Source organism: Vanrija albida (assembly GCF_041260175.1).
Source record: "Vanrija albida strain AlHP1 chromosome Unknown contig_1, whole genome shotgun sequence".
NCBI lineage: Eukaryota > Fungi > Basidiomycota > Tremellomycetes > Trichosporonales > Trichosporonaceae > Vanrija > Vanrija albida.
In genome coordinates this window covers 836,433-856,924 of record NW_027191420.1, presented here as the reverse complement: position 1 = coordinate 856,924, position 20,492 = coordinate 836,433, and the positions used below count along the sequence as shown (strand labels likewise).

Here is a 20,492-nt window from a genome sequence, read left to right as displayed (position 1 = left end):
GCGCAGGCCGGCTCACTAGACGATACAGCCATGCACCAGCACCACCAGCACACGGAACGCCGCGACCCCGGACCCCTTCCTCTACACACAGTAGCGACCCCTCCCTCTACACACAGTAGCGACCCCTCCCTCTACACACAGTAGCGACCCCTCCCTCTACACACAGTAGCGACCCCTCCCTCTACACACAGTAGCGACCCCTCCCTCTACACACAGTAGCCTATTCATTGTAGCCCCGATGTAATGTGTTCATCATTCCTGCAAACTAGAACTCGCCGGGGGTAAAGTCGAGGACAGTGGCGCCGGTGAACGACGTCGTGCCGAGATAGGTCTGGGGGTAAGCGGGGAGCGCGCGGAGTACTCACCTTGAAGGCGGTGTGCGCGGGGTCGTGGTCGATGTAGTAGTCTGCGTCGGCCTGGTTCTGGGGGTGTGAGTGGGGGTGGGGCGGGGGGGAAGGGGATGGAGCTGCCGCGCGGCATCGGGACAACTGTGGTCTGGTATCTGCCTTGATCCAGCACGCAGCGGCCAGAAGAGCCAGCACCACGATCCAGCCTCGCGCGCTCGCTGCGCTCGCTCGCTCGGACGTCACTTACACCAAACTCGACGAGGAACACGACCTGGACACCACCATCATGCCCCTCCTTGTTGCTCTGGCGCCCGCCGCGCACGTCGAGGATGTACGGGCGGCCGTCGCGCACACAGCTGTCCTTGAGCGCGAGCATGTTCCGCGAGATGTCGGGGAGTTCGGTCGCGTTGGCGACCTTGAAGCCGACTAGCGCGAGCGTCAGCGAGCGCGGGTGCGGGGGGAGGCCCCCCCAAGCCCAGACCCACCAATATGCAGCACGGTCATGGCGGCGGCGGGGGACGGGGACGGGGACCACGAGATGAATACGCTGCCGAGTGCGATGAGGGCGAGCGCGCAGATGCCGAGGGCCCAGGGGGGGACGCGCTGGTTCTTATACGTGGGCGTGTACATTGTGTGAAGGGAAGGGGGGTGCCTCCACCCGGAGGTAGCGACGTAGGGGACGAGTTGGTCAAGGGTGGAGGGGGAGTGGGGCCGGACTCAAGGCCGGAGTTAGGCTGCGGCGCCGGGTCGGCGGTCGTCCGTCCACCCGTTACGGTCTCCGAGTCGGAGAGGGCCGACGGCGCGTGCGGCGGGCGACGACGACGCGGTACCGCGATGCCCCCGGCTATGCTTGCTAAGTGTCGAGGATATCGAGGATGCCGAGCGCGGACGGTGGACGGCGCCACGCTGATTACAACGACGTCGTAATGGCCGAGGGCACAAATAGCTGGAGCTCTGGAGATCCTAATCGCCATGCGCCACGTGCGCCGACCGCCACGGCCGCCCCGGCCTCGCCAAAGTTGAGCACTCGTCACTGCCGCCGTCATCAGTCCACCGCGGTCTTCTCGCCTCGACCTCGCCGTCGTCCTCCCCTCCCCCTCCACGACCCCTCCACCCCCAGCCCAAGCATGACCGAGCCCGCCACACACGCCCCGCCCGCGCGCCCCGGCGCGCAGTCCGCCCGCGCCGCCGCAAAAGGCAGCTTCCGCCTCGCGCCCTACTTCCAGTCGCTGTCCTACCTCACGCTGCTCCTCGGCGCGGGGCTGATCGCGCTCCCGCGCTCGTCCGACTTCTTCTCCTCCGCCCCCAGCCCTGCGGCCCAGCGCTCGTCCCGCGACCGCCCAGAGCCGGCCTGGCTCACGCCCATAACCGCCAACCCGACGCACACGCTCGCGTGGGAGGTCGCCGGGCTTGTCGTCACCATGGGCTGGTGGAGCCGCAAGATGGCGGCGCTGTGGGGCGTGTCGCCTGGCGCTGAGGTGGGCTCCGTGTACCGAGGGGGCGAGGCGAGCTGACCAACTCCCCAGCGCCTGAAAGAAACCATCGCGACCACGCTCGGCGCCGCAGCCTTCTTCCACCTCGCGCTCGTGCTCCTCGGCGCGCCGATCGCCTCCCGCGCAGCCGACACGGCGCTGCTCGCGACCCACCTCGCGCTCCTCGCCGCCACGCCGATCGTGTACGCGCTCGGCGTGCCCTCCATCCACGACGACGGCATCGCTGCCCGCTACCGCCTCACGCGCATCGTGTGCCAGTGGGCGCCTGAGACGGCCGCCGAGCGCGCGCTCACCGCCGGCTTGGCCGGCACGCTCGTCGGCGCGTGGGTCGGCGCGCTCCCCCTCGCGCTCGACTGGGACCGCCCGTGGCAGGTGCGTCGCGTCCTTGTTCTGAGCGCGCTGCTGACGCCACCCCCCAGGCATACCCCCTCACGCCCATGGTCGGCTCGCTCGTCGGGTTCGTCGTCGCGGGCTACGCTTCCTGGGCCATCTCGGCCTACGCCTCGCTCGGCGCAGACGTCTCCAAGTACGTCGAGGCGACCGCGCCCAAGCCCAAGGCCCCCGCCGCGGCGCCCAAGAAGCGCAAGGGCAAGGCGCAGTAAGGTGCCACTGCCACCGCCCCCACCACCCAGCCAATCTCATAGACCCGACCCCACACCAACACCCACACCATGCATGCAATGTTCTTGCTCAATGCTCTGTCTTGTATCATATGAGCCTAGTTCAACGCCGGAACTATGAGATTGTGAGAGATCGTGATGGAGGCTGCACGCGCACACGCGCAACCTTTGATGCAATGTTCGTGTAGTTTCCCGGCTGTTCGCCTAGTTGCCCCGTGGCTCGCGAACCAGTCGCAGCCACAGAGAGCCCAGCAGAGAGCGCTCGCGCACAACCTCCCACGGGCCCATGACGGCACGCGTCGGGTCGCCGTGCCCGAACCGCGCCTCCATCTCCGTCTTGCCCTCGGCAGTGCCCTCGGCCTCGAGCGTCACCATGCCCTGCCAGTCGGCAGCAACGCGGTCGCCCGGGCGGATCTCGAGACCCGCGACGTGCAGGTAGCGCTTGGCGCTGAGCCGGGCACCAGACGCTACCGTCACATCGCGGCGGTCGTACGCAAGGCGCAGGCTGTTCATCGCCTGCTGGGCGTATGGCGCAAAGTCGAGGTAGAGGATCTGCGGCGACGGCAGGAACGGGTCGTAGTACACTGGCGACACGGCGAACGCGTCCAGGTACCGCGGCAGGTGGCCAGTAGGCGAGTGCACATACTCGAGTGGCACCAGCTTGTGCGGCACAAACGGCACATACACAAGCACGTGCTCCGTGTTGGTCGGCTTGTGGAGCGCAGTGTTGACCACCAGGTCGCCCAGCTTCATGCGCTTGTCGGCACCGCACTTCTCGAGCTCACGCCACGACGCGGCGGCGCCCTCGGCCGAGGGCCAGCGGGGCACCTTGTCCGAGACAGGAATGAACACGCGCAGAATTGGAGCACGCCCAGGCATGAACGGAGGAGGTCGGTCAAACGCAGGCTCGGGCCGGAGGTGGCTCATCTGGCTCGACAGGTCACGCGAAGACCCCGTCGGCGAGTCGTACCGTCTCTGCACGGGCGAGTTGGCACCGCCACGCGAAGACCGTCCCTCGCTGCTCGTCAGAGACGAGCGGTGCTGGCGGCCGCCGCCAATCGGCGGGGGGATTGGCAGGCTGTCAGAGCCATGGCCAAGGTCCGACATGCCCTGTCCAATGGAGCCGTGCTGAGGCCGTCCGTTGCGTCCGCGCGCGACCGATGGGCTCGTCTGGGCCGACATGATCGAGCCAGGTCTGCTGTTCGGCGCGCTGGGCGACGGGCTGATGGGCTGGTCGCCATAGCGACGGAACTCGTATCGCTTGGCCGTCGGGTAGCTGACCGGGGGGAACGCGGCCTTGCCCTGGGGAACGGGCAGGGCGGGTTGGGAAGCCGCGGCCGGAGACGCCAAGGCGGCATTCTGGGCAGATGATGCGCTCGCAGAGCGCTTCCGGCCGAAGAAGCCAGTCGAGCCGATAGACGCCACAGAGCCAGCAGACCCACGGCGCTTGCGCAGCTTTCCGGGGATAAAGTTGGCGGACGGCGCCGATTCGTGGAGAGTCTTGACCTCCTTGGCCGTGGACGACAGAGGCTCAGGCATGACCACCTCGGTCACGCGTTCGCTGCGAGGCATCCTGCCAGCGCTGAGTCCACCGCCCCCGTGCCCGGCATCCGAGCCAGCGTTGCTGGTCGCTCGCGATCCTGGATGGCGGCCACCCTGCATGCTCGCCATCGAGCTCGACTTGTGCAGCGTCGGGAGATGCAGCTCGTCGTCGAATGGCAGGGGCGGCGAGTAGGGGAAGGCCGAAGCGGGCAACGTTCTCAGGAACAGCACAATGAGCGTGTGCGACAGGCTGAGGTGGCGCAGGAGGTTGTGGTACTGCTGCGGGTACGTGCTGTAGACCGCTGGGTCATGCAGCAGCGACTCGAGGAAGCCCTCCCAGACGGTCAGGCCAGGCCACGAGCGGCCACGCTCGCGTTCCACGGTAACACCCCACTCGCGCATCACCCAACGGCCGACCATCTCTCCGCTGACATACTTGCGGAGCGTCTCATCCGAGCCCAACACGTTGAGGAAGGTGTTGATGTTGATGTGGGGGAGGAGAGAGGCAGTGATGTGGGGGTGAACCAGTAGGGCCGTCAGGCTCCGGTCATGGTGCTTGATTTTGGGTCTGGGTCTGTGCAAGATCGATGAGCGCACACTGTTCGGCTTGGATGCCGGAGCCACAGCCGACTCGGCACTGTCACCCGAATCGTTGGTCGCTATCGACGTGATACGAGGCTGAGCCGAAACCGATCGAGACTGGGCAGCAGCGATGCCGTTGATGCCATTCACGGGGCTTGAAGGGTTGGAGAAGACGGGGCTAGCCAGCGGCGACGAGGCGATTCTGCGAGCCTGGTTGGTCGCAGAGAGAACTCTTGGTGGCAGCTGCGAGCCTCCCATCGTCGACGGTAGACCGTTGCCGAGTGCCGAGTAACCTGGTCCCTGCTTGGGCTCCGGCGTCAGGCGTCCGAGCGACGACGGTGGCGTCGGCGTGCGCATGGGGTTCAGGTCGACGGGCGACTTGAGGTCACGCTGCTGAGCAGCGACAGGGGGGACTGGCGACGCACGCGGTGTGGTCTGGGTCGGCAGAGGGCCCTGCCCCTGACGGGGAGTCGAGTCGGTGGACGGGGGGTAGACTTTCTGCACCACAGGCGGCGTAGTCTGCTGCAATGGGATCGGCTGAACAGTGCCATTGGGCTGCTGCGGGATCACGATCCTGGGCCGAGTCGGGCTTTCCTGGTGAGGAAGAGAGGTGGGGGTGGGGGCAGCCGCTGCTGCCTGCAAGGCTGCTCCTGACCTAGGAGGGGAGGCCACCTTGGCTACGTTTGCCGCAGGGTACTGGGGAGGACCCAGTGCAGAGGGCGATGTCACAGGCGAACGGATAGGAGGAGCCGGCACCGTGGGAGGGGAGGTCACAGGCGAGCGGACCGGAGGGGTCTGCACCGCCGGTGGAGAGCGCGGACCAGACGCGCCTTGGGGAGGGGGAGGACGCGGGTTGGCCATGCCGTTGGCAAGATGGTGGGGATGCTGGGGACGGGGGCCTGAGGCGTGACGGACTGAAGTGGTTCTGGCCGGGGGAGAGATGAACTGCTGCTGCTGGGGCTGCGGCTGCTGCTGCTGCAGCTGCTGGGAAGGACCCGCCTGGCGAGCATTGTTTGGTGTTCTGGGCGAGTCGTTGACGCTCAGGCTCTGCATGGCGCCAACGGGGTAGCCACTAGCAGCGGGAGGAGACCCGGCGGGGCGCACGCCTGGCTGCTGAGGAGGTGGAGGCCGGGAGACTGGCGTGCCGTTGGGGACCTGAGGCTGAGGCATCGACATCGGCCCTTGGTAGCTGCCACGACGGTTGGCTACTGGCGGCGTGATGTTGTCCTTGAGATTGGGCGGAGGCGGCCGCATGGCTCCTGGGGGCGGGCGAGGTGGCCCAGGAGGCGAGCCGGCTGCGGGACGGGGAGCGTAGAAGGCGTCGTGCGGAGGAGCACGTGGGGCGTCATGGGGAGGGGGACGCGGAGCACCATGAGGAGGGGGCCTGGGTGCGTCGTGGGGAGGGGGTCGAGGAGCAGCAGCCTGGGGAGGAGACCATTGTGCCGACTTCGACGGGACAGACGGTCCATCGAGGAGAGGAGGTCTCGTGTAGTGCTGTTGCTGCGGCTGCTGCATCGAGGGAAAGTTGTAGTGCGTCACGCCCTCAGGGGACGGCAATGGAGGCGAAGCCAGCGCCGCCGTGATCGGCGCGTGGAGCTTCGGGTTGATGTGCATGTGGTCCTTGGCATAGTTGTTGCCATGGCCATTCGGCAACGCGTGCTGCGGATGAGGAGGTCCAGTCGGCGATCGGAGCTGCTGGGGGGGCTGTCCCGGATGAGCAGAGCCATTTGGCGCGCGGTGGTTCATTGGGACTGGGAATCCCTCTGCCAAATGAGTTAGCAATGGTCCACGGCAGCCAAGCCAAGCCCTCTCACCTGTGCGGTCTGGGCGACCTTGGACCTTGAAACTGTTGCGGTTGTCCAGAGGCCTCTGCTGGCCCGCAGAAATGGGGTTGTGCTCAGGCGCTGCCGCTCCAGGAGGGAGAGAGGCCCCAGGAGGAGGTCGAGAGGGGTAGCCTGCAGGTGACGGAAGGCCGCCAAACTGCTTGGAAGGGGGGGGAGGCCCGGTTGGACTCAAGGCCCGAGCGTGCGCGTCGTGTACGCCATTTGGAGCGCCGATCCCGTTTGGCTGAGGACGCGCCTGGGGGTTGCCGGGCGTGACCTGGGGCACAATGCTGTTGAGATTGAGCGAGATTGGACGCGAGTCGGGGCCGCTGAGTGGGGGGAGCTGGGGAGCAGCACGCGAGACCTCTGCAGGGCGCTGCTGCTTGTCCTGGCTATGGTGGTTGGATTGAGTCAGACGGCGCAGAAAGCTGCCGCCCGACTTCTTTGGCGGGGGACGGGGTGGTTCGGCCATGGACATGATGTTGATTCTGGTTCGAGCACTACGCGAACGCTTGACCTCGGGTGGGTAGGGCGCGTCCGCGTACTCGATGACTTCCCAGTCCTTGAGCTCGGCCTTCGGGTCGGCTCTGTTCAGAGTTTTCAAGAGGTCGAAGCGCTGCTCCTCACTCTCGAAGATGGAGGCGATGGGGAGGGCCGAGCTGCTGTTCCTCTTGTTGGCAAAGGCCGACGGAGGACTGGTCGAGGCAATTCCGGCGTACCGAGGGTACGAGTATTTGGAGGGAGGAGTGGAGGACGGAGTGATGACCAGAGTTGTCGAGAGCGAGTGTGACGACGAGTTTGAGCCAGGCGCCGGTCGATCAGAGAGCAGAGGCGGGGGCACGAGGGTGGGGGCCGAGCGCGAGGGGGGTGGGGTTGAAGCGTCGAACGCCATGGGTTCGCGATGGGAATGATCAGCGGGCGCGTGTGTCGTGTTTGATGGGCGTGATAAACAATCGCACGCGGTGGACAATCAGTGTGCAACGCGCAACCAGTTGATACGACGGCGGCGGCGGCAGCAGCGACGACAAGAGGGGCGAGCGAGTATGCAGGCAAGCGCAAGGCGCGATCGTGACCCAAGGGCAGGAGGTGGCGTTGGCGAGGGCGTTGGCGTTGGCGTTACCCAAGAGGCGTCGTGGTTGTCGCGGCGGGGGAGATCGTGAGGGGCCACAGGCAATGGCGTTGAGGGGACAAGGAGGGGACGTGGTTAGCAAAGACGCGCTCGACACTTGTCGATCGATGCACGTACGCGACAGTGTCCGGACTAAAGTGATGGTGGGGGTGGACCAGGTGTGGCCTACTAGCGAGCGAGCAAACAAGCAGCGAGCGAGCGAGCGGGTCGGGTCGAGGCGAGACGAGGCGGCGCACACTAGGGCTTGGCTTGTGGAGTTGCAGGGCTCTTCGAGGCTTGGGTAGACGCCGCCCCCTTGTTGCAAGTTTAGTTGCGGGTGGGCGGTGACGGACGGGGGAGCGGGATCGGGCTCAGACGTTTGGGGTCGAGCTTGCAAGACGCGCGCGGGTGGGCGGATGCAGTGGTGTATGAGAGGGGCCGATGTTTGGGAGCCAGCCGCCGGGTCGATCCAATTGTGCAGGGGTTGTAGGGAGAGAGCGAGGGAGCAAGAGAGCAGAGCAAAGCAAAGAGAAAGAGCGGGACGCGACGAGCAAAGCGAGTGGAGAAGAGTTGGAGTTTGTGTAGTGTCGTTTCTTGTTGAATGCTAGAGACAAAGCTTGACAATTGTTGGTCGAGAGATAGGGAAGGGCCCAAGGTTTAGCAAGGGGGAAGGGGTGGGTGGCACTCGGAGGGAAGGGGGTAGACGGGGGGGTGGGAGTCGAGGAAGGCGCGGGGCGGGGCGAGGCGAGGCGCGTTTCGGCACGCACACTGTGGGTACACGAGATGAGTTTTGTCAACAAGGTTGGTGCAGCAGGCGACTGCACAAGCAAACAGCACACTAACACGATCTGCAAGCAAACAAGCAAGCACCACGCCGAGCCACTCGGCCCAGCCCCAGCCCCAGCCCCGAGGCTTGGCGCATCGCCATTCCCAGCATTGACTGTCTCACTCTGCACGCTAGCGCCGCCGCCGTCGTCGTCGTCGCCGTCACCGCCAGCACCCATTCACACATCTCCGCTCGATCCGGACCTGGCAGGCAGCAGTGAGGCGAGGCGAGGCGATGCGGTGCGCCAGGGGTAAAAGGGGGGGTGCGGCTGGTGCACCTGGCTCACCTGGCGCGGCGGCCATCCAAAACGCCGTGCGCTTGCGAATCGAGAAAAAAATGCTTCAGGAGGGGGTCAAGGGAGAGGGGCAGAGGGGGCCGAGGGGGGACAAGAGGCGTCATACGTGCCGACGAGATGCCGCGGGCCACAGGCAAGAAAACAAGGCAGCAAGCAAGGCACACGCACAACGCGCACCCGCGGCCCACTGCACCCCTGCTTCTCCAGCTGCCACCTCTGATCCCTTGCACGTCAAACCGCATGAACCTTGTTCTCGTCCGAACACTCACTGGCACAAGTGCTCGTGCAGGCAGGCCGTGTTCGTTGGAAGCATTGCTGACGGCATTGGGCCCAAGACCCCAGACCTAGATTGTGGGTCCTCCCTGGGCCGTGTGGGCGGTGGCGCCGCTGCCTGACTGGCGGTCTGGCTGTGCCGAACACTGACAGAGACACCCCTGGCGGATTGATGACAGTCGCGCCGCCGCCCGGTGCCGCCCCGCGCCCCGCTGCCCTTCCCCGTCGGTGCCTGTAAAAATTGCCCCCGCGGCACTTGTGGGCGCCGTACGCGTTGTTTGTCGTGCCTGGAACTGGACATCAAGGGTGGCACTGCACACTGATCCGTCACACGTCTGGGCCTCACAGGGAGACACACAGGGCTCACAGTCGCCTCAAAACCATGGGTCGAGCTTTCCATAGTACTCGACGCTCTAAACGCCTCTCACTCGTGACGTGCGCTGCTTAACCGTGCCGATCAATAACGCTCGCTTCAATAGCCAGCACCCTGCCCTGCACTCTGCTCCTCTTTACTGGTGACAATCACGTAAAAGCTTAACGCCATTAAGCCGACACAGTGGCCTGTAACCAAAAGCATAGATTAGGTCGAGGCCCGAATCAATCAAGCGAGCTGCGCTGCGCAGCTGCTGCACGCGCCGACAATAGCAACAACAACAACGACCCTCTACCCAAAACTCCTGCTTTCGCGCAGGCCCGACGCCGCGACGCGTCTCTGCACCGCCGGGTCAAAAAACTCACGGCGCGGGCGCTGGTGCTCCATCCTGCGCTCGTAGACCTGCACGACCTCGGCCAGCGCCTCGGGCTCGACCCCGACGACCTGCGCAGCAGAGTTGAGCACAATCTCGTAGTCGGGCGGAAGCGTCCCCGTCACGTCGGCCGCGTCATACGACTTGAGCTTCTCGCCAGGCATAAGTGGCAGGTCGTTGGTGAGCCCCGCGAGCGACGGCACAGTGTCGAGCGTGACAATCTTGCGCGCCGCCTCGGAGTGGAACGAGTCCCACGACTCGGTGACTGGTGGCCGTGGCGTCGTGCGCGTTGTCGCTGGCAGAGGAAATGGGCCAGCTGGGAGAGTCAGCAGTGTTGAGCGCAACAAACTCACGCGTGCCGTAATCTCGGTCTTTGAGGAGGACGTCCTCGCATCGGTCGAGAAACCGGTCCAGGTCGTCCGTGTCCATGCCATCAAAGTACCTGTCAAGGTTAGCAATGATCGAAAGCAACCTCACAATCGCTCGAGATCAGTCCCAGTCCCTTGAAACGCCTTGCTGTCCAGCCGCGCCTTGAGCTGCGCGACCCACAGCTCGCCCCGCGGCTGCCCGATCAACGGCTCGGTCTTCATGAGCGCGAACCTGGTGGGTTAGTCGAGCAACTAAGGGCAACCCACCGCTCCTTGCCGTCCAGCCCGTACGCCATTTTCATGACGATGATCCATGCCGCGGCGACGCTGAGCTCGGGCATGATGACGTCGTGCGCATGGGTTGGCATGTCGACCTCGATGGGCTCGGGGTCCGAGTTGCGCCGTTTCCGCAGGATGCGGTTGACGGCCGCCGGGCTGAGCGACATGTTGGCGTCGATGAGCTCGAGGAAGGACACGACCTGGGACTGGGTCACCGCTGGAGAGGTCAGCAATTGTCCCGACAAGCCACCTCACCTGTTCCGCCGAGCGCGGACAGCACCTCCCAGGCTACGGGAGGCACGTTGATCTCGGGGATGACCTGCCCGAAGCGCTGCACGAGGACACTGGCGAACTTGCGGCTCAGCTCGAACATTGCCGTCGGGGTAGGGGAGCGCGGTGGTCGCAGCGATACGCGGACGTCGTGGTTCATGCGTATGAGCATTTCCTTGGGGACGAGGGTCGACTTTCCAAAGTCAACGTAGGGTATTTGATTCAGATTAATGAGTCTGTCGTCGGGTGTCAAATGCTGCAGTGCACCACGACTCACGACTCGATGCCAGCATGTGTAAATGGTATCCGCAGGATCCACAGCGCAATCAACAAACAGACAAGCGTGTCTGACACCCGCAGCTTTCGTCTTCGTCGGTAGATCTGCGCTGGGGGCTGGCCGTCGATGTCGATCTCGCGTAGCGGCTCGTCTTCGTCGTCGCTCTTGTCCGACTCGTCGTCTCCCTTGCTCGAGCCCGTGTCACTGCTGCCGTCCTTTTCGTGCTTTGACGTGGCCGAGTCCAAGTCCGACTCGGACTCCGAGTCGCTGAGATGTCTTCTAAGCTCTCCTGACAGCCTCGACGGCCCACTCTCCGCCACGGGCGCGGGTGAGGCCGGGCGGCTCGGCGGTGGCCGGAAGGACGGCAGCGGTGAGATGAGGAGCTGGTACGTCCACAGGTCGCGGACCACGAGCTGGGGTCAGCACTGCCTCTGCACCATCACTCACCTCAAACGCCTCGGGCAGCGCCCACAGCCGCCGCAGCGCCGCCACCTGGTGCCGGAGGAGCAGCTGGAGCCCCTGTATCCGAAGCGACTCGGCCTCGACACCGTGCACGTCTGGCGATCAGCAGCGCCACGCACACGCGACTCACAATTCTTATCTCGCTTGCCCTCCATCTTGCGCTTGTTTATCCGCGGGCCCGTCTTCATCCGCCGCTTCTGCAGCGCGTGGCCCGTCATCTCGGCGACGAGGTTTTCTGCCCGGACGTCCTGGTGTCAGTTGTGCCCCTAGCCTCCGACGCACCTGCAGGACATGGCCCTCCTCGCACACCACGCTGCCCGTGATGCCATCCTTGCGCCACTTGCGTGACCCGCATTGCGGGCACCTCCTGGCCATGGATACGGTGCGACGGTCGCGATGAGAGTGCTCAAACTCAACTTGTCAACATTACAGCCTGGGTCTTGTGGTGGCCAAAAGTGGAGGAGGAAAGCCACGTGGTCTTGCGGTACCAAAAAGTTTCACCCACCTCCACTGGCCATGGCTCACAAAGTTGATGCAAATGTCGATGCAGTCGCTCGACTAGGCTACAAACGACAACCAAGTCGTTCAAACCCACCCAAACACACTCAAAATGGCCAAGATCAAGAAGAGGGGAGAGTCCGGCGCGGCCAAGAACTACATCACGCGTAACAAGGCCGTCAACAAGCTCCAGATCTCGCTCTCCGACTTCCGTCGCCTGTGTATCCTCAAGGGTGAGCCACTTGTTGTAGAGTTTGAGCTCACACTGCAGGTATCTACCCCCGTGAGCCGCTGCACAAGAAGCGTGCCAACAAGGGATCGTCGGCCCCCGCGTCGTTCTACTACTACAAGGACATCCAGTACCTCCTCCACGAGCCCCTCCTCGCCAAGTTCCGCGAGCACAAGGCCTTCGCCAAGAAGCTCGCGCGCGCCGTCGGCCGTCAGGAGTGGGGCCTGGCCAAGAACCTCGAGGCCAGCAAGCCCGTGACCCGCCTCGACCACCTCGTCAAGGAGCGCTACCCCACGTTCACGCTCGCGCTGCAGGACCTCCAGGACCCGCTCAACCTCGTCCACCTGTTCTCGACGCTGCCTACCAACCCGATCCCCGGCAAGACGATCGTCCCGACCGAGGTTATCGCCGAGTGCAGCCGCCTTATCAACGAGTGGAAGGTCTGGGCCATCCGCACGCACTCGCTCCGCAAGGTGTTCCTCGGCGTCAAGGGTGTCTACTACGAGGCCGAGGTCCCGGGCCACGGTGGCGACCTGATCAAGGTCCGCTGGCTCGAGGGCTACGAGTTCCAGCAGCACGTTCCCCACGACGTCGACTTCCGCATTCTCTTGACCTTCCTCGAGCTCTACCGCACCCTGATCGGCTTTGTCCTCTTCAAGCTCTACACTGAGGAGAACCTCGTCTACCCCCCTCCCCTCGACGTCGAGCAGGACGCCGCCGGAGAGACTGTTGGCGCCTTCAGGCTCGTTGAGAACAAGGCGACTGGTGCTTCGGGCGCCAAGGGCGTGTCCAAGAAGGCTGTCAAGCGCGCTATCCAGGGCCTGGCCGCGCGCGGCGTCACTGTCGAGGACGAGGATGTTGAGATGGAGCAGGAGGTCGAGGCCGAGGAGGAGGATGAGGACTTTGTTGAGCGGCCATCAAAGGCCGCCGAGGTTGAGGACGTCGGTCCTGCGGCCCCCCTGCCGACCTACACGTCGCTGGTGGCCTCGTCGGCACCCTCTACCTCGCGCTCCCAACTTCTGTTCGCTCCCTACACCTTCTACCTGTCGCGCGAGACGTCGTCAAGGACATGGGAGTTTGTCATCCGTGCGCTCGGCGGCAAGGTCGTCACGTCGCTCACGGCCCCTTCGCTCGACAACGCGCCCAGCGCCGACAGCATCACGCACGTTCTCATCGACAGGCCGATGACCGACGAGAGGAGGCGAGAGCTCGAGGCGGGCAGGAAATGGACGTGGGTGCAGCCCCAGTGGGTCGCCGACTGTGTCAACCGCGGAAAGGTGCTTGCTACTGGCGAGTATGCGCCAGGACAGCTGCTCCCCCCTCACTTGAGTCCGTGGGACGGCGAGGGCGAGCAGGAGCGCCCCTGGCTCGGCATCGGCGAGACGACCGAGGGCGCCGAGGAGGGTGCTGAGGAGGCTGCCGAGGAGGAGGAGGAGAGCGAGGATGACGACGAGGAGGCCGACGAGGACGAGTCGGCGCCCGAGTTCCCCCCCGCACTGCTCGAGTCGGCCAAGAACCCATCCGACGCGTCGCTTCTGCACGCTGCCGAGCTCGAGGCCGAGGCCAACGGCACGTCGCACGCGGCGTTCAAGGCGCAGCTCAAGGAGGCTACCAAGTTGCATGGTGCCGCGGCCAAGGCACAGGCCAAGGCCAACGGCCGACCGGACGAGGACCTGCGCAAGATCATGATGTCCAACAAGAAGGCCAAGCTCTACGAGAAGATGAAGTACTCGAACGCCGAGCGCGTTGCCGAGGTGAGTGGGAGGGTCGCCGATGTGGCCGAGGGTCGGGTGTCTCCGATGGAGCTGACGCAGTGTGCAGCACGAGAAGCTCGAGACTCGCCGAAAGGAGATTGCCAAGCGCAAGCGCAAGGAGGCGAAGGCTGGCAAGTAGGGTGGGGCTGGTGCGTGGCGACTAGAGGTGGGGCCGGGCGTGCGGGGTTCATGCATTCTGTATACTTGAGCGGTGTGGGTGTGGTGGGTTCGGCGAGTACGGCGGGGTGGAAGCATGTGGGGCATGTGCAGTGCGGGGATGTACGGCATGGACCGTGTCGCATGATTCCCGGCGCGTCGGCAAAGTCGCCGCTTGCTAGCGCCTTGGGTGTCGACCAGCGCCCAAGCGCACCAATATAACACACGACCAAGAAGCTCCTCGCATGCACACACCCAACCCCCACAATGCCATTCACGCAGACGCAGCTCGCCGACATCGTCGACAAGGTGGGTGGGCGTGGGTGCAAGGCTGACGGCAGTACGAGAAGGACGGCTACGTCGTGGTCGACGGCCTGATCCCCGACGAGCTGTACGCGCCGCTCTGTGCCGCGGCGGACGAGGTGACGGACCGCGCGAGGGACCGCTCCTGGGACCAGGTGCGCATGGTGGGCAAGCAGTTCCCCCCCTGGACGGAGGGCGACGACGTGTGGGGCGTGCAGAACATCATGCACCCGGGGCTGGGGAAGCCTGTGTTTGCCGAGTGGTATGGGAGTGACGATTTGCTCGACGTGAGCGCCGCGCTTATGGGCGTGGAGAGGAAGGACATGCAGTTTGGTGAGTGTGCGAGGCCGGCGCAGCCGGGCTCGCTGGGGCTTGGGCTGGCAGCTGGCCGAGGCTTGAGCTGGCAGCTGGTCGAGCCCGGCGCCGCGGCACCCCGAGCTCGCCGAGGAGGCTTGGGCTTGAGCTGGCAGCCGCTCGTCGCCGCTCGTCGCCCCGACGCCACGCACCGCGCTGACACCCCGCGCCCGCAGAACTCTTCAACATCCTCGTCAACCCCCTCGAGAAAGACTACGCCCTCTCGTGGCACCGCGACGACGTCAAGGCCACCGCCACGCCCGAGGAGGAGGCCGAGGCGCTCAAGATCAAGCACTACGGCATCCAGTGGAACGCGGCGCTGTACGACGACGCGTGTCTCTCGGCCGTGCCGGCCAGCCACCGCCGCGTGCGCACGCCCGAGGAGCGCAAGGCCAACCTCGAGGGCGGGGACATGCCCGGCGCGCAGAACCTCGAGCTGAAGAAGGGCCAGACGGTGTTCTACAACAACAACATTCGTGAGTGCGGCGCGCGGAGGTGCCCACGAAGTGGGCACCGAGGCCGCCCCCCTGGTCAACACACCCCACCCCGACCCCCGCTCACACCCCCCAGTCCATGTCGGCAAGTACAACCTCGCGGTCAAGCGCCGCACGCTGCACGGGTGCTACGGCAGCCCGCCCCCGGGCGACACGTCGCGCGCGCGCAACATCCTCCAGCACGGCCTCGAGTACACGACCGACCCGGCCTTCCGTGGCGCCGTGCCGGCTGCGCTGCACCCGATGCTGGACCGCCTCAACGGGCTCCAGGCGGACATGGAGGGCAAGCCGCAGGTGTACTCGCAGGACGATTGAGCGAGCGCGAAGCGCGAGCGTGGAGGGCAAGTGGTGGCCATAGTGCGACGGACAGAGGGAAGTGGGCCAGGCGAGGCACCATCGCCATTGTATCGACAGATGTATCGTAGTGACCATTCCGATTGCGCTGGCTCGGGAACACCGCTGGCGTCGGGATCTGGGCGGCGCGAGCGATTTGAGACACCCCCGCGGCGCGGCACCGCGCCGAGGCACGATCGGCGCCCCGGCAAGCCGGTATCGCGGACGTGGTGATGGCGGCGGGGCGGTGGGATGGCCCGGCCGAAGCGTGCTGCGGGAGGAATGTTCTTCGGCGCCAGTGGCCTGTCCGAACGGCGTCTGTCCCGAGATGGCTGCGTGAGTGGCGGCTGTCGGCCGCTCTGCAGCACAGCACTGCCGCTCGGTTCCGTGACCGAGGCGCTGTGGAGGGGGTGGTGGAGTAAAGGCCGAGCGAAGCGGAGGTGGCAGCTGTCGCCGCCGCCGCCGACGCCGCCGTCGCCTCTTGCACACGCACGACCCGAAACCTATCAGATATCGGAGCCGGCGAGTCCTCCACTCGGCGCGCAGGTATATGGAATACGCTGCCAGCATGCTGCGCGCACGTGTGCAGGGAGGAGCCGACCTACTTACCCTCGTCTCGATCCTGGGCCCGCCTCGCGTGAATTGGCCGAGCTCGTCTTTCGCCCGTCTCCACCGGCCCTCCGGAGCCGCAGCTCGCCAGCCGCAGCTCGCCAGTCTATGCTCGCTTAAGCTCGCCCCAGCTGCTGCACTGCATGCCCGCGTGCCGCGTGCATGCGTACGTGCATTCGTTTGGGCGCTCGTTTGTGCAGCGTGTGCACAATTCTTGGCTGTGCCAAGACGCTCGGCGCGCACTAAAACAGCGGCTACAGCCTCGGCGCCACAGCGTGCGAGGCACCAGCGCAGGGGGAGGGTAAAAGGCCGATGTAGCCTGCTCCTGCCGCCGCGCCGCTGCTCGTGCCGCCCGTCCCGTCGCCGCCGCAGCCCCACCCTCTTCCCAGCGCCTCGGGGCTCGCTCCGCCCCCCCTCCGTCCACTTGGCGCGCGCGTCATTGGTACACGCCTCGTCGGCCGACGGCGGACCTTATCAGATATGACGCTGGGCGTGGCGCTGGGGTGAAACCTGCCGTGCCCTGCTCGCATATTTTTGTCTCAGCAGGTAGTAGCGCTGCAGAGCCAGAGCCGCGGTTTAAAGGCTGGCGCGGGGAAGGCAGCGTGCACGCCCACAGACAGAAGAAAAAACGCAACATGGCCGCACCAGCACCACCAGCAGCCCAGGTCACGCCGACGCCGACGCCAGAGTGGGAGGCGCGCACGCCGAGCCGCAGCGACGACGGGCGCCCGCCGTCATCCTCGGACGACGAGAAGAACGCGGCCGACCTCACACCCGAGGTGCACGCCAACGCCGCCGTGCTCAAGGGCACCGGGATGGGCGGGGACAACGACTCGCTCGACGGCGGCGCCATCATCCCCGACGTCTCGGACCGCAGCGACATTCCCTGGCGGCTGCGCATCATCGCCTTCCTCCTCATCGTGTTTTTCAACACGGGCGCGTCGTACGCCGACAATGTGCTCGGCCCGCTCAAGACGCGTATCCGCCAGGAGCTCAAGATCACGAGTGCGTCACTGTTGTCGCTGTGAGGCCGCGGCTGACCCCCCAGACGCCCAGTTCGGCGCGGTCGCGTCCGCCAACGCCCTCGTAAACTCCATCCTCCCCATCATCGGCGGTATCGGCATGGACTACTGGGGCGCGACGTACGCCGCCATCATCTCGTGCATCTTCATCTGTGTCGGCGCGGTGGTGTCGGGCATCTCGGCCCACTCGAACCACTACGGCCTCCTCGTGGGCGGGCACATCATCATGGGCTTTGGCTCGACCATCATCGGCTCGTGCCAGAACAAGCTGTACAGCCACTGGTTTGCCGGCTCCACCCTGGCCTTCGTGTACGGCCTCGACATTGCGTGGAACCGCATCGTCTCGGTCATTACCCGCACGACCGCCGTCCCCCTCTCCAACATCGGCGACTTTTGGGGCTGGGCCCTGTGGATCCCCGCCATCGTCTGCGGCTTCAACATGGTCATGCTCATCGCCTACTGGTGGTTCGAGCGCTCGGTCCCCAAGCAGTACCGCCCCGTCCTGGGCAAGGACGCGCGCGCCAAGGAGGGCGCGTTCTTGAAGCGCCGTGTCAAGTTTAACATGCTCAGCCAGCTGTAAGTGGCGCCACGGCCCCAAGCTCGCGCCCTCGCTGACGCTCGCCCAGCCCCAAGTTCTTCTGGATCCTCTGCTCGACCCAGCTGTTCCAGAACGCCGCAGTCTCCGTCTACACGTCCAACCTGTCCGACATCCAGGTCAAGACGCGCGGCACAAAGACCCTCGCGGCAGGCTACAACTCGTCGATCCAGCCCGTCGTCCCCATCGTGCTCACCCCGCTCGCTGGCCTCTTCTTCGACCGCATCGGCTACCGTGTCGTCTTCAGTAAGTCGACCGTCAGCCTCCCCCGCCCCCACTCACGCCCCAGTCTCGTTCACCGGCATGCTCTACGTCATCGTCTTCTCCCTCATCGGCCTCACAAAGGTCCACCCCCTCGTCCCCATCATCATCTCGTCCTTCGCCCTGTCCACAAACGCAGTCACCTTCCTCGCCTCCATCCCCGTCCTCGTCGGTAACGACCGCCTCATCGGCACCGCGTTCGGCGTGTGGAAGTCTTTCGTGAGTACTGTTAGCGAGTTAGTGGGACGCCCCGCTCACACCCGCGCCTAGCAAAACTGCAACACCCTCATCCTCGAGGTCGCGGCAGGCGCCATCCAGGACCGCACAAAGAACGACCAGTACTACAACGTCATCTACTTCCTCATCGCCATCAAGTCGATCGAGACCCTCCTCGGCCCCATCTACGACTACCTCGACGGCAAGTGGCTCGGCCACTCGCTCCGCAGGCCCGAAAAGGTCCGTGTCGCTATCCGCAAGGAGGCCATCGAGAAGGACATCTTCTACGAGGGCTGGCGTGTCTCGCGCTGGACCAGGCGCGCAGTCCTCACCCAGCTGGGTTGCATGATTGTTACCGGCTGGACCCTGTACATTGTCTACTCGCTCGGAACTTGATTTTGGTGGCCATGATGCATCCTATATTGCTACACGTGATGGGGCGAGATTGGTGTCCGCCGGGGACTGGGTCTGGGGCTCGACTGTGCACCGTTAGCAGGGGTTTGCAAGATACGTCGCCGGTACGTGCACCGCAGCAGCAGCGACACCTACCTTGCCAGGGTCGATTGCAGACAACGGCCGAAGCTTGTCGTCAATCGACGCGAGGAAGGACCGCTTTACCCTAACAGGGTCGTCGTCGGTGACCATGGATCCAAACGAAGAACGCCGAGAACGAGATCCCTCGTCTGTGCCGACAGATGAACGACGTGACCGTACGATTCCGCCTTCGCTCGCGAAGGATGCTCGTCGGGATTTGGAAATGAGCTCCTCGATTCCAGCGAGCGACGGCCGACGCGAAGCCCGAGCGCAGTCCTCGAGCAGGAATAGATGACCATCGCCCATCGGCCGGATGTACACGGCGTCTCCAGCACCTCGCCACGCGCCCCACCATGTCGTATCGCCTTCTGACCCAAGCAGGCCAATGACCACGAGCGAAGGGCACATGTACGCAAGGCGGAGGGCAATGTCCTGCTGTGTCTCGAGACTGAACGTATACGACCCGACCTGGACCAGCTGTAGGTACGGCAGCGCCTGCAATGGTGCGAGGACATTGATCTGGCGTCAGTTGTGCACGGACCAAACACCAACTCACAAACTCGTTCTCATCATTGACAGCCCGAATCAACTTCTTCAACGGGCGGTCGAGGAACAGCTCCCGGATGTCTCTGAATGTGTCGACGAGTTGGTCAAGGAAGCCGTCTTCCCAGCCGGCGATGGGACCGCAGAGCATGAGGCTGACCTTTGCTGGCTCTTGGCCAAGCGGCGCCTCACGTTTTGCAAGCTCGCGCACGGCCGTCAGGATATCGCTCGAGCCCATTTCGTCCATGTCGGCGTCGAGTACCAGGAACGACAGGTTGTGCGCGTGGCGCAGGACGTGCATCGTCGACACGAATGTCGACGTCTGCGAGAATGTGCGGAACTCGCTCGGCGGGGCAGCCCGCTGGCGCCAGCCAAACGACTTGAGCCTTGTGGCGATCGGCTGTCTCTCGTACGCCTCATCGTCTGGCTGCGGGCGGGCGTGCCGTGACGGGTGGTCGATGATCGACGCGAACAGCAGTGACAGCGTCGAGTCGTCGCTGGCGTCGGCAAAGAACGAGATGTGCTGCAGACATGGTAGAGCATTGATCATGCGTGAGAGCAGGGCGCTCTCGTGCCAGCATGACCGCGGTCGGCGCTCATTTCTCGGCACCTCGTCCAGGTCAAACATTGTGAGGTCGATGATGATGCTCCTACGTGGTGTGAGCACCGGCTTCTCGGGCATGGTATCCGAATAACCGGGGAATGCCCGCACACACCTTACGAACGGAGCCCAGTCGTACTTTGCCGCTTCGTACGCATGCCAGACGGTTGGGATGCGGATACAGCGGAAGAGGATGACTCGCACCTCTCTTCGGACCTTGCGGCAGGTATCACCGAGCGCGATGAGCGAGAAGAGTGCGTCCTGGCGCTCTTCGTGCATGTCTACGGTCGAAAAGATGCCCCATGCTGCCAAGCCTTAGTACTCCACATGCGAAAACAACGCCACATCCACTTACTCAGTCTGTCCTGTTGTGTGAGCTCGAGTGGGTCGTAGATGTGGACCGCGATGGCGCGGATGACCTCCCGGGGGAGATCGAGCAGCGTCGGCATTGTAGGCAGTGCAGTGTGATGAGATGCAGAGCAATGTTGATGTGGGTGCAAGGGTTCAGGCGTCTGAAGGAGCAGTGAGCGAGCGAGGTCACGAGGCCGACAGCGGCGGCGGCCAGATTCATCGGCATTCCGGTGGAGGTGGAAATGACAGCCGCCTCAGCCAGGCACGAAAAATGACGTGGAGTTTTGACCAGTCAACCCACCACCACCGCTGCACCACACCTCCCCGC

At 64.8% G+C, this 20,492-nt stretch overlaps 8 protein-coding genes across 8 annotated transcripts; 4 read left to right on the top strand and 4 right to left on the bottom strand.

Annotated features, from left to right (window-relative positions):
* Positions 1–265: 265 nt before the first annotated feature.
* On the bottom strand, positions 266–977 carry Q8F55_000371 (uncharacterized protein; the record flags this gene model as incomplete). The annotated part of the gene is made up of 4 exons (XM_069349024.1): positions 266–331; positions 366–422; positions 595–773; positions 833–977. 4 exons carry the CDS (start codon positions 975–977, stop codon positions 266–268), a joined length of 447 nt encoding a protein of 148 aa, XP_069212568.1.
* A 463-nt stretch (positions 978–1,440) lies between these two features.
* Positions 1,441–2,476, top strand: GPI11 (Glycosylphosphatidylinositol (GPI) anchor assembly protein). The gene is made up of 3 exons (XM_069349023.1): positions 1,441–1,825; positions 1,874–2,212; positions 2,260–2,476. Exons 1-3 carry the CDS (start codon positions 1,475–1,477, stop codon positions 2,440–2,442), a joined length of 873 nt encoding a protein of 290 aa, XP_069212567.1. The 5' UTR covers positions 1,441–1,474; the 3' UTR covers positions 2,443–2,476.
* A 188-nt stretch (positions 2,477–2,664) lies between these two features.
* Positions 2,665–7,299, bottom strand: Q8F55_000369 (uncharacterized protein; the record flags this gene model as incomplete). Its single annotated transcript, XM_069349022.1, has 2 exons — positions 2,665–6,347; positions 6,399–7,299. The coding sequence occupies 2 exons, from the start codon at positions 7,297–7,299 to the stop codon at positions 2,665–2,667; spliced, it is 4,584 nt and encodes a 1,527-aa protein (XP_069212566.1).
* Positions 7,300–9,573: 2,274 nt separating this feature from the next.
* Positions 9,574–11,686, bottom strand: Q8F55_000368 (uncharacterized protein; the record flags this gene model as incomplete). Its single annotated transcript, XM_069349021.1, has 9 exons — positions 9,574–9,971; positions 10,009–10,097; positions 10,133–10,255; positions 10,291–10,519; positions 10,558–10,808; positions 10,850–11,262; positions 11,297–11,406; positions 11,442–11,559; positions 11,594–11,686. 9 exons carry the CDS (start codon positions 11,684–11,686, stop codon positions 9,574–9,576), a joined length of 1,824 nt encoding a protein of 607 aa, XP_069212565.1.
* Positions 11,687–11,921: 235 nt separating this feature from the next.
* NOP7 (mRNA-binding ribosome synthesis protein nop7) lies at positions 11,922–13,931 on the top strand (the record flags this gene model as incomplete). The annotated part of the gene is made up of 3 exons (XM_069349020.1): positions 11,922–12,042; positions 12,081–13,792; positions 13,860–13,931. The coding sequence occupies 3 exons, from the start codon at positions 11,922–11,924 to the stop codon at positions 13,929–13,931; spliced, it is 1,905 nt and encodes a 634-aa protein (XP_069212564.1).
* Positions 13,932–14,215: 284 nt separating this feature from the next.
* Positions 14,216–15,414, top strand: Q8F55_000366 (uncharacterized protein; the record flags this gene model as incomplete). Its single annotated transcript, XM_069349019.1, has 4 exons — positions 14,216–14,257; positions 14,290–14,584; positions 14,782–15,081; positions 15,176–15,414. The coding sequence occupies 4 exons, from the start codon at positions 14,216–14,218 to the stop codon at positions 15,412–15,414; spliced, it is 876 nt and encodes a 291-aa protein (XP_069212563.1).
* Positions 15,415–16,665: 1,251 nt separating this feature from the next.
* Positions 16,666–18,531, top strand: Q8F55_000365 (uncharacterized protein; the record flags this gene model as incomplete). Its single annotated transcript, XM_069349018.1, has 5 exons — positions 16,666–17,046; positions 17,090–17,639; positions 17,690–17,904; positions 17,948–18,138; positions 18,190–18,531. Exons 1-5 carry the CDS (start codon positions 16,677–16,679, stop codon positions 18,529–18,531), a joined length of 1,668 nt encoding a protein of 555 aa, XP_069212562.1. The 5' UTR covers positions 16,666–16,676.
* Positions 18,532–18,560: 29 nt separating this feature from the next.
* On the bottom strand, positions 18,561–20,262 carry Q8F55_000364 (uncharacterized protein; the record flags this gene model as incomplete). The annotated part of the gene is made up of 5 exons (XM_069349017.1): positions 18,561–18,614; positions 18,685–19,188; positions 19,226–19,862; positions 19,929–20,118; positions 20,169–20,262. 5 exons carry the CDS (start codon positions 20,260–20,262, stop codon positions 18,561–18,563), a joined length of 1,479 nt encoding a protein of 492 aa, XP_069212561.1.
* Positions 20,263–20,492: the final 230 nt, after the last annotated feature.

What these genes read in the sequence shown, in the direction of transcription:
- GPI11 (XM_069349023.1), top strand. Translation starts at nt 1,475, where the DNA reads ATGACCGAGCCCGCCACACACGCCCCGCCCGCGCGCCCCGGCGCGCAG. An exon ending in GCGTGTCGCCTGGCGCTGAG is followed by an intron (nt 1,826 to 1,873) that starts GTGGGCTCCGTG and finishes CCAACTCCCCAG; the next exon opens with CGCCTGAAAGAAACCATCGC. An exon ending in ACTGGGACCGCCCGTGGCAG is followed by an intron (nt 2,213 to 2,259) that starts GTGCGTCGCGTC and finishes GCCACCCCCCAG; the next exon opens with GCATACCCCCTCACGCCCAT.